General features: G+C 43.1%; 1 protein-coding gene across 2 annotated transcripts in view; it reads left to right on the forward strand.

Moving 5' to 3' along the window:
* The window catches only part of LOC311048123 (band 4.1-like protein 1), a 133,023-nt gene that overhangs the window by 99,258 nt on the left and 21,631 nt on the right, over positions 1–12,134 (forward strand). For both annotated transcript variants that reach the window (XM_084061173.1, XM_084061174.1), the window contains exons 4-10: positions 4,206–4,310; positions 7,076–7,118; positions 7,697–7,772; positions 8,217–8,435; positions 9,204–9,291; positions 9,463–9,615; positions 11,595–11,692. In XM_084061173.1, coding sequence (XP_083917299.1) covers positions 4,206–4,310; positions 7,076–7,118; positions 7,697–7,772; positions 8,217–8,435; positions 9,204–9,291; positions 9,463–9,615; positions 11,595–11,692 — 782 coding nt within the window. The remainder of the gene's footprint in view (positions 1–4,205; positions 4,311–7,075; positions 7,119–7,696; positions 7,773–8,216; positions 8,436–9,203; positions 9,292–9,462; positions 9,616–11,594; positions 11,693–12,134) is intronic.

Below are 12,134 nucleotides of genomic sequence, written 5' to 3' on the forward strand. Positions count from 1 at the left end.
ACATTCTCTGCAACAAAAAATGATATATTTTGTGCAGTCTTGACTGTCAACAGCAGATTTCTCAGAAACAGTACTAATATTTAGATGTACAGTATACTATACTGTATATACTGTGTGTGTGTGTGTGTGTGTGTGTGTGTGTGTGTGTGTGTGTGTGTGTGTGTGTGTGTGTGTGTGTGTGTGTGTGTGTGTGTGTGTGTGTGTGTGTGTGTGTGTGTGTGTGTGTGTGTGTGTGTGTATATATGTGTGTGTATATATATCTCATATATGGGATTGTCGAATCGGCGGTGCATCGTAGCTCTATATTCTGAACTATCACCGTGAGCGAGCAACTCATGACGGAAAAGGACGAAACCCAGCTGCCAAACAAGGTTGCTGCGGATGGTTTGGTGAAATTCACAGCTGAGGAGACACCAGAGTTTATCTGGGCGCAGGGAAACCAAAGCACAGAGCGGAAAACTGCAGCTTTTGATGGTTCACAGAATGGCTGTGCAATGGTGAAGCTGGCAGCCAGCACAGCAGCACCTGCTATGTTTTTTGAGACCTCGATCCCCACACAGGAAATCCATTCACCCGGGCAGTTCTTTGAGAGTAATGTTAATGCTTTTATTCAATTAACAATTGAATAAAAAAAAACTATTCTCATTGTTAATAAATAAAGCTACAGTATGGGTATTAGATGAACAAATTACCCGACCTCAGCCATGGCTGTATCAGATCTTGCCTACGGCTCAGGGTGATACAGCAGCTAACCTTGTGCAACAACAAATGCCCGGCTGTGGGCATCGATGCCTATGTGGATGCTGATATTTTGAGTACTCTTAAGTTTCTTAAAGAGGTGGTTGTGCTTAATTTTGACCTTCTGGGCACTGTGACATGACATGACTCTAGACACAACAATCAGCCCATTTTGTTGCTGTCACGCACCACTGTACTAGGCGACTGCTAGTTACTTTTCTCATGGCTATAATCAGCGGTAACAAGGCAATGCCACGTGATGCCATCGCCCCTTCAACTAACTGCTTATAGGTCAGACGATGCCCACTTTTGTCCATTAAAATCCCTCAGCTCAGTCCGTCGACGGGGTGTTAGGAAACCTATTGTCATTAAATATTGCAACCCAGGTGCAGCCAAGGAGAAAATAGAATAATAGTTGTGTTATTGTTTGGGCCCTCGGGATATTTACACACAAGCTCTGGTGTTCATGAAAGTTTGTATGACTGTGTGCGAGTGTGTTTGTGTGTGTGCGTGCGTGCGTGTGCACGTGTGAGCTTGAGTGTGTGTGTGCGTGCGCTCGTGTACGTATGTACGTGTGGGTGTGTGCATGCATGAGTATGTGGCTGTGTATGCGGTAAGAATACCAAGGATGCTGCCCTTACACCAACCTCTCTCTCTCTCCACACTGCAAAAACATTGTGCAACACCTCAGGGCTTTTTCCACACCGCAGCGGTAGCTTGCATTATGGTTCGGAAGGCATTTACCACCCACCCCCCCAATCATTTTTATAGCGTCCTTCCTTACGTGAGTCCTTACAGAGTGAGTCCCTACAGAGTGAGTCCTTACAGTTATCCTATTCATTATGCATGTGCTATGCTGTTGCTGTACACACGCGCACAGCGGTAGGACTTACAGGGCCGTTAAAACTGAACACTATAACTATAACGTTAACTATATCGTTCACCATTGTATTTTTTTTTTATGGTTGGTGTGAAGTCAAGTGAAGACTTAGAACTAGTTTTAACCCATTAAGGCCTGAGGTTCCGATTCTACAAAGGCCTTCTAAATCCTAACAGTTTTTTGAAAAATACTCATGTTACTATATCAGTGTTTCTCAAACTTTTTCATGTCAAGGACCCCAAAATGTATACGTATTTGGTCGCCGACCCCCATTTCGAAATAGTTTGTTCCAGGGACCCCCAGAAGCAAAGATTTGAGTTAAAATGTTTCGCTTTAAAACAGTATATATTCAAAGATTTTCACACATTTTCATAATTTTTCAAAAATAGCAGATCTACAAGCTCGTAGCGCGGCACTCGGTGCCGCGCTATGAGCTTGTAGATCTGCTATTTTTGAATAGCCAAAGTGTAAAAAATAATGCTTTTTAGCTCAAATGAAAGAGTGACACAGATGCGTTCCAGGATCTGAAAGGCTAAAAACTATATTATAGTTATAGTGCTCAGTGAACGAACGGCCCTTATACTTCCTGTCTTTAATTGCTAGGGTGAAATGTCAAGCCTGTCCTCCTTCATACCCTGCAGGAGCTGATAATAACAGTGACAGTGGAAAGGCACCGCTGTGGGCGAGGAGGAGGATGCCTGCCTCCTCCACCACGGGGTGTCGGCCATGGAGGAGCACACACAATAAATACCCTCCTCACCCACTCCTCCTTTCATCCACCCGCCCACCCACCCCACATGTTCAGCAGGCTGTGCTCGTACATCAGCACCATGCAGGGGCAATGATTGGTTGTTTTCGTCTTGTTGCCAAGGCTCGGCCCTGTGTTATCCAATGTTTATTCTAGCGAGCCCGGAGTGTGTGTTGTGGAGACATTCACTCTGGAGATGAATGCGTAAATTGGTTTGAAGCAGGTACTGAGGAGCAGTGGTGGAAAAAGTACTCAAATTCTTTACTTAAGTAAAAGTACCAATACTGCAATATAAAAATACTCAGTTACAAGTAAAAGTCCAGAATTCAAAATTTACTTGAGTAAAAGTACAAAAGTATTGGCATCAAAATGTACTTAAAGTACCAAAAGTAAAGGTACTAAATATTTGAAAATAGCAGATCTTCAAGCTCACAACGCGTCGCATCGTGACGCGTTGTGAGCTTGTAGATCTGCTATTTTCAAATAGCCTATGTATAAAATAGGGTTAAAGTGGTTAATGTATGTTTTTATAATATCATAATTTATATCTGAAGAGTAACTAGTAACTAAAGTTTTCAAATAAATGTAGTGGAGTAAAAAGTACAATATTTGCCTCTGAGATGTAGTGGAGTAGAAGTAAAAGTATTGGAAATTGGAAATTTCCAATACTTTTATATAAAATAAATACAAAATACCTCAAAATCGTACTTAAGTACAGTACTTAAGTAAATGTACTTCATTACTTTCCACCACTGCTGAGGAGTCATGGAGAAAAGCATCAGCCATGGCTTATTATGATTCCCAAATGTTTTGTACCATACAACAAGCCCCGCACTGCTTCCACCTGGACCAGCCTTGCCACGGGTGCCTAATTTAAGGAGTGACAACGTTGAGGCGCAGCTTCTAAGTGCCTTCCAAAGTGTTGCCCCAACATCCCTTCAACAATGATGAGGCAAAGGAGAGGTAATCTTACAAGTACCAGCCTTGAGATATTAAGGAACACGCCGGATGAAGAGGGATCGTATAGCATCTGTTTCCCTGGCAACCACTTGCTTCGTCTTCCTGTCATCTCGGGGAAACTGGGTTCCGGGGAAGGAAGCAGCACTCTATCCAGAGAGAAGAGAGAAATGGAATGCTCTATGAGTGTGTGTGTGTGTGTGTGTGTGTGTGTGTGTGTGTGTGTGTGTGTGTGTGTGTGTGTGTGTGTGTGTGTGTGTGTGTGTGTGTGTGTGTGTGTGTGTGTGTGTGTGTGTGTGTGTGTGTGTGTGTGTGTGTGTGTGTGTGTTAGTTAGGTTTTATGAGCACATATTGTGTTTGGCCATATTCAGCCTGTATATATCCAGTATGCACTTAATAAAACCTTTGTACTGAAACTGCACATTTGACCGTGGTTTGACCTTGGTCAGAATGTGTCGGTCCTTAAGTTCTGAAATGAAATTACAGCGGGAAACTCACATTGAACACAGCATTAATAGCCCAGGTGATCTCTGTGAAAAGCACAATGAACAGCTTTCCCCCGCAGTTCATTCTTCTCCGTCAAGGGTTTGATGCATTCTGGCTGTAACACGGCACTCAAGGGCAGCACTTTGTTATTATTTTGAGGAGCACAGAGCAACAAAAGCACTATTGACAGCACCGCCCTCTTGCTTTTAATGTCCCCGGAACACTTTCATTTCTATTAAGTAGGGCTATATCAGTAATGCATCCATTGGCAACTGCCAATGAGTGCTGCAGAGACACACTGAGGGGAATACAGTATACTGTGCTTCGATGGTATTTTCTACTAGAATGGATCTGTTGAATGATATATGACCTTTCTCATATGTTTTGTCTTTGCAGAAACATTCCAAAGGACAGACCCTGATGACCATGATGTGTGAACACCTCAACTTGCTGGAGAAGGACTACTTTGGCATGACCTTCTCTGACACAGATACCCAGAAGGTCAGTGGGCAGAACATGTTGCAATCCAAATCTCAAAGGGGGAAAAAAAATAGGACTTCCACATGTTGCCTCCTCCAGAGTGATACAAATTCCTTTCTCTTGTGGCCTAAGTGTGGCGACGTGTCTGTCACCAGTCACACTTCAAGGGATCAGGGAATTGTCATTTTGGCATGTTGACTCAGTTGGAGTGTATTGTCAACAAGAATCACATTTGCGTCACCAACTCATCGAAACAATTGGACATTTCAAACACAGAGCCACTCTAGTCTGCCCTCCCATTGATCTTTGTTGTTTTTTAAGTGAGCAAGACAGTTGTAGAATGGTGCAATTATTGGCTCTTATGACACTGGTTAAGATTTGGCCCTGAGACTTAGACAAGTTGAATGGTCCCAAATGTCAGCATGCATTTAGAGCTTTCTTGGAAATCTAGTTTCTGGGGCTTTGACTGATGGGACGGTGCCTAAAGGCAGGTATGTGATTGCAAAACAGTACTGTGTGTGGAGGATTCCTCTGGCTTTCCTAGATGAGAGGCAGAGGACACAAAACAACCCCTTCTGCCACATCTGTTGTGTCTCTCTGTCACCACCCCTCAGTGGGTATGTTTCTTCTGCTTGACATGTTTTGACTCGATGCGTTGCTGGTGGCGGTTGAGGTTTTTGGATGTGGCCCAGTCTTGACACTGTAAAGGAGGGTATAGAGACGTATACACATGCTGATGTGCGTATATCTCTTCCTCTCTGGGATACTGTAAAATATGGATGCACTGAAAAAAAAATCTTCTTTTCATCCCTTTCCTCTCCAGCTTTTACTGTGTAGTCCTATAGCCCTACAGGCAACAACAAAAATAGATTTTTATCATAGGCCAGCCTGAGCCTACAGTACCATCTGAAAAGCTTGGCCATTTAACCCATTAAGATCTGAGGCCGATTCTAAAGATGTTTTCTAAATCCTATAGTTTTTTGAAAAATATATTTATAAAAAAATGTCATCAACGTTTTTTCAAAAATAGCAGATCTACAAGCTCGTAGCGCGGCACTCGGTGCCGCGCTATGAGCTTGTATATCTGCTATTTTTGAATAGCCAAACAAATCTAAAAATGACACAGACGCGTTCCCGGTCTTAATGGGTTAAGACCAAACAAGCCTGGGAGAATTTATTCCTGTTTCTGGATAGTCTTTCACAATATTTTCAACCCAGGTTTGCGTTTATGTTATTGATTTGCGTCCGCTTACACTTTAGCTCTGAAAAGTGACCGGCTGTTATATTACCCCTTCTTTGTAGCAGGGACAAAAGCAGAACACTTTGCAAATTGAACTTTCTTTGCCACCCTCCCATTTGAGACAGATTTACAATGACAATACCATTTACTTGCAGCTCATTAAAAATGATTATCAGCCTGATTAGGCTCTGGAGAAGTTAGTTGGGTATTAATGTGAGAGCCTGTGTGTGTGCATGCATGCGCGCACACACACATGTGTGTCCAGTGGTGGAAAGTAACTAGTACATTTACTTGAGTACTGTACTTAAGTACAATTTTGAGGTATTTGTACTTTACTTGAGTATTTCCAATTTCCAATACTTTTACTTCTACTCCACTACATCTTGGAGGCAAATATTGTACTTTTACTCCACTACATTTATTTGAAAACTTTAGTGACTAGTTACTTTTCAGATATAAATTATGATATTATGAAACATACATTAACCACTTTAGCCCTATTTTATACATAGGCTATTTTCAAATATTTAGTACTTTTACTTTTGGTACTTTAAGTACATTTTGATGCCAATACCTTTGTACTTTTACTCAAGTAAATTTTGAATTCTGGACTTTTACTTGTAACAGAGTATTTTTATATCGCAGTATTGGTACTTTTACTTAAGTCAAGAATTTGAGTACTTTTTCCACCACTGTGTGTGTGTAGGAAGATGTGTCTTAAGTTGGCGGACACACTGCCAGTTTGCCTAAGATGGCCCGAGCACTGCAGACTGCAGCACAGTTTCAATCATTCATGGCCCCTGATTCCACACCGAATGATACGGGGTGCCAAAACGCATTTTAGCTATACTAACAATTTTGCTGTAGGCACTGCTGTATTGGCTATGCAGTGGATGTGCTTTTTGTACGTAAAATAATTGTCTTGCTGTTAACCGCCCTTAGGGTACTCTCCACACAATCTTTGTACAAGTTTGTGTCTAGGTGGTGCGCTTGTGTGTGCGTGCGCGTGTGTGTGTGTGTGTGTGTGTGTGTGTGTGTGTGTGTGTGTGTGTGTGTGTGTGTGTGTGTGTGTGTGTGTGTGTGTGTGTGTGTGTGTGTGTGTGTGTGTGTGTGTGTCGCTGTGCCTAAGCATGTTGTTATTGCTAAAGAGGCTGGCATAATCTAATTTCTCGCAAGGGAGAGTCGATGTGCATAAAATGTTGCACCCTATTGATGAGATCCTTAAGCGTGGGGAAATCAGAGCCTAGTGCCCCTTGTGGAGGATTAGGTCACTGCACAGATTTAGTGTGATTAAAAGCTGAAAAGCTAACTGGCTGCTAGTAATTTAGCCACACAATGGAGAGACACAGATGAAAGCTTGACTCTGCCCACAGAAACGGCTCAGTGGGGTGAGGCCACACGTCCCTTTATTCAAGCATATGGAGAGGCTTTCACTAGGAACACTGCATGCGTTTAGAGCCACGTGTGGCAGCAACAGGGTGTGTGTGTGTGTGTGACAGCCGTATTTCCCACCTGTTCGACTGAACTCTCCCTCCATGTCTTTCAGAACTGGTTGGACCCCTCGAAGGAAATCAAGAAGCAGATGCGCAGTGAGTTTCTGAGCCCCTTTATATGTTCACCCATGTATCGCATTTGTTTATTGAATAATGTTCAATTGCAATTATCCCATTAAGACCTGGAACACATCTCTGTCACTTTTTGATTTGAGCTAAAAAAAAAGAATTATTTTACAATTTGGCTATTCAAAAATAGCAGATATACAAGCGCGTAGCGCGGCACCGAGTGCCGCGCTACGAGCTTGTAGATCTGCTATTTTTGGAAAATCGAGAAAATGTGTGAAAATCTTTGAATATGTATATTTTTTAAAGCGAACATTTGTAACTCAAATCTTTGCTTCTGGGGGGTCCCTGGAACAAAATATTTTGAGATGGGGGTCCGCGGCCAAATACATATTATTTTGGGGTCCTTGACGTGAAAAAGTTTGAGCACCACTGATATAACAACATACGTTTTTCAAAAAAAAACTGTTAGGATTTAGAAGACATTTTGTAGAATCGGCTTCAGGTAATGGGTTAATCATTGCAGTCGTGAAAGTGTCATTGCACATAATAATGTCTGTCTAGCATGGCACTTAACTTAACACCTGTCATTGCAATCTGCCCCCCAGACTCTCCGTGGAACTTTGCTTTTGCTGTCAAGTTCTATCCCCCGGACCCCTCACAGCTCACTGAGGATATTACTAGGTAGGCAGGGGAATGTGCACACTCCCCTTGTACAACCTGTACACACACACACACACACACACACACACACACACACACACAGGTTGACAATGACACTCTCCTTCCTATGCTGACCACATGCTCTTCATAATCCATCCAAATAAAAAATGCACATTACATCGCTTGCATCAAATGCTCTTTGATTTTGCGAAAAAGTACATACTACATACTGCACATACTAATATTATTACAATAAACGTATATCCCCTCCCCACACACACATCAAAGAAGTCCAAATCCCTTTCTATTTAGAGGATTATTGTACATTGTTCAAATTCTACTAACTGCTGTGGGATTAGCTACTCTGGATTCTTGTCGGAGCTTGCCTCGGCTCAGCTGTGTTTGATTGCCAACAACCCCCCCCCCCTCCCCCCCTCCCCCCCTCCCCTCTTCTCCTCCTGAAAGGTACTACCTGTGTCTGCAGCTGAGGGACGACATGCTGTCGGGTCGTCTGCCGTGCTCCTTCGTCACCCACGCCCTGCTGGGCTCCTACGCCGTCCAGGCCGAGCTGGGCGACTACGACCACGACGACCACGGCTCCGACTACGTCAACGACTTCCGCTTCGCTCCCAACCAGACCCGCGAGCTGGAGGAGAGAGTGATGGAGCTTCATCGGAACTACAAGTATGCACACGCACACATGCACACGCACGTACACCAGTCATGCTGTGGAGGTGGGCAACTTTGCTGATGGAGAGGGCCACTATATTTCCACACTCACTCCAGTGGGCCACATTGCATATTGCCATTCTATGTCGCACAAAAGTAGCAAAAATAGCCAATCTACAAGCTCAAAACGTTTTGAGATCTGATATTTTCTATTTTCGAATTGGAATCCTGAAAAATGTTTTTTTTATTTGATTTCAAATGCATTTAGTTATACTTATGTTAACTTTATGAACTTAAATAGAAATGCATCGGACATAAAACTGGCCCCGCAACTGGCAGCCCCCCCGGGCCGCCAGTTGCCCATGTATGCTGTAGTTTATCCCTGAGAGATTTTGTCCTCCTCGTTTGTTGTACGTTTGCGTGTCTCATATGGAGCCGTCGGCCGCGCTGAGCAATTGCTCATGTGGCATCAAATCAGCCCCGGCATGTAAATTGCTAGCTAATAGTTTCCTTCATTTTACCGTAGCATCTGTCATTGTCGTGCACATGGTTGAAACCCTGCCAATGCAACACTTCATCACTTAAAGGGTCTCCACCGTGCTCTGATTTGGCATCGTTTCGTTGGCACCGCGCCCAAGCCGTTACACAAGGGAGATGTAAGGGAAGATCTGAGACTGGAATACATCAGGCATATTTACTAAGATGATACCGCTCCTACTGTGAAACTAACTGAGATTCAAGAGGGCCTTTGGTTTGGAGGTTAAACATTGTAATTTTTCACAGGGGTATGACTCCAGCTGAGGCTGAAATCAACTTCCTGGAGAATGCGAAGAAACTCTCCATGTATGGAGTGGACCTCCATCACGCCAAGGTGGGCTATTGTTGTCTTTCTTGTGCGTGTGTATGCGCGTGTGTGTGTGTCTATTAATCTAAATGTGTGTGTTTTAATCTTCTTGTCACCCTCCACAGCAAAGTTAATTGATAGACCCAAATGGACCATCGTGGTCCAAATGATTTAATTAATTTTCTTTTGTCCCTGCAGGACTCCGAAGGGATTGATATAATGCTGGGCGTCTGTGCCAACGGCCTGCTCATTTACCGCGATCGGCTGAGGATCAACCGCTTTGCGTGGCCAAAGATCCTGAAGATATCCTACAAGAGGAGCAACTTCTACATCAAGATCCGTCCCGGAGAGGTAAGCTTTAAATGGTCAGGGATGCTGCCATAACAGTATGGCAGCATCAAAACATTCTGGGAACGGCAGCAAAAAAAATAATAATACAGATACAAAAAGCAAATGCTTCTCTCTTTTGTATGGTATTGGCAGCACAGCCGGTGCAGAAACGGATGTGTGGTCAGTCGGAATGAGCGGAGCTGGGCTGGAAAATCGCCTTTTTTCCTCCGGTTTTTGTGTTGTTCTGCAGGGTCAGGGTCTATTGTGTGTTTGCTGGTGCTGCAGCTTATCCTGCACGCTGAGCCTCAGTGTGACAGGCTGTCTGGGCCAGGCCCAGTCAAGTGACAGAGCCCCACAGTGAGCCTGAGATGGAGCCAAATAAAGAGGCCCTTTAAAAGAGCTGCTGCAGCTGCAGCCTTAGCCAGAATCGGGGTGGATAAAGAGTATAAATATAGAGCCATGAAATGCCTTCCTCCCGTTTGTTCCCAGTGTCTGAAAAATTGGACATTATCCTCCATGCCTTGATCTGCACTATTATGTCCAGTTGGCTGTGTGGGGATAATTTAGAAGCAAAATCCATGTTGTAATTCAAGTGCGTTTAAAAGGGCTGTGTCTACCGAGGCATTCTCTCCTGAACGTTACGCTATGATAGAAATGTTAGCAGCGTGACCAGGCACTGGGCGTTTATTCTGTGTTTTTATACGGTCGACGAGAGTTAAAGAAACTTGAACCTTTTGGAAGAGCGCTGTATGTTTTCAGCTGGGAAAAAAACACATTGGGAGACACACTGCCTTACAGACCAAGGGTCCATTTTTAAGGTGCTTCTAAGTGACTTGTACGGCATAAACAGCTGCAACTGATTGTAACACAAACGGGAGGCACACTCACCACTCACACACGCACGCACACACTGGCTGGCACTGTACACACCGAGTAGGACCATCTGAATACTCTATTTGATGTGTGTGTGTGCTGGTGTTCAGACGGTACTACTCTATTTGATGTGTGTGTGCTGGTATTTGGACGATACTACTCCATTTCATGTGTGTTTGTTGGTATTCAGACGGTACTACTGTATTTGTGCGTGTGTGCTGATATTCAGACAGTATTACTCTATTTGATGTGTGTGTGTGCTGGTATTCAGACGGTACTACTCTATTTGATGTGTTTGCTGGTATTCAGACGGTACTACTCTGTTTGATGATGGAGTGGTATACACACGTCACTCTATGCTGTGTGTGTCACAAATTCTGAATACCAGCACATACACATCGAGTAGAACCATCTGAATACCAGCACACACTCAAGAAGTGTAGTACTGCCTGAATACCAGCACACACCAGTGTTGATTTTGTTGACTAAAACTATGACGAAAAATTGTCAGGAAAAAAATCGACTACCTTTTTTCACTGACGAAAACTAAATAAAAGCTAAATAAAAACTAAATAAAAACTAAGCTATGATGACTAAAACTAAGACTAAATATATAGACAATTTCGTCAACAAATAAAAACTAGACTTAAATGTCAGGGAGATCCAGTAGAACTAAAAGATAAGTCATTTTATGTTTGGTTACGCTCGGGTGTTGTGCTCTGAAAATAGCCGATCTACAAGCTCACAACGCGTCACGCTGCGACGCGTTGTGGGCTTGTAGATCGGCTATTTTCAGCATGTAACCAAGTGTAAAATCAGGCATTACGACGCTAAAATATGACTAAAACTAAATGGAATTTTATTCAAATGACTATGACTAAAACTAAATCAAAATTTGCTGTCAAAATCAACACTGGCACACACTCATCAAACCGAGTAGTACTGTCTGTCTGAATACCAGCAGACACTCAAACAGAGTAGTAGGCCTATACCGTCTGAATTCCAGCACGCACTCATGAAGCAGAGTAGGCTCTGTTTACTTCACACTGTGTGTGGTTTTTACTCTCTGAGTTAAATTAACACTTTGTGTATATGTCTGTGTTTACCATTTTTCCTCTCCTCCCCAGTATGAACAGTTTGAAAGCACCATCGGTTTTAAGCTTCCCAACCACAGAGCTGCCAAGCGACTGTGGAAAGTCTGCATCGAACATCACACCTTCTTCCGGTAAGAACCAATCTTGTTCAGGGGAGCTTCCTTCTGGTATTAAATGACTAAATATCATAAGATTACAGTCGACTAAATCTACAGTTGATTTAGTCGACTAAAATGTATTTTGGCCTTGATGGCGTCGTAATGCCTGATTTTACACTCGATTTTAATCTTGTTGCATGCTGAAAATAGCCGCTCTACAAGCTCACAACGTGTCGCAGCGCAAGCTTGTAGATCTGCTATTTTCAGAGCGCAACACCCGAGCACAACCAAACATAAAATGACTTGTCTTTTAGTTCTACTGGACATCTTCTCCACTCGTCCCTCACTAACATTTTAGTCTAGTTTTTATTTGTTGACGAAATTGTCAATATATTTAGTCATAGTTTTAGTCGTTGTAGCTTAGTTTTTATTCAGTTTTCGTCAGTGAAAAAAGGTAGTTGACGAACATTTTTCG

This window comes from Gymnoscopelus microlampas (assembly GCF_963454915.1).
Source record: "Gymnoscopelus microlampas genome assembly, chromosome: 7".
Lineage (NCBI taxonomy): Eukaryota > Metazoa > Chordata > Actinopteri > Myctophiformes > Myctophidae > Gymnoscopelus > Gymnoscopelus microlampas.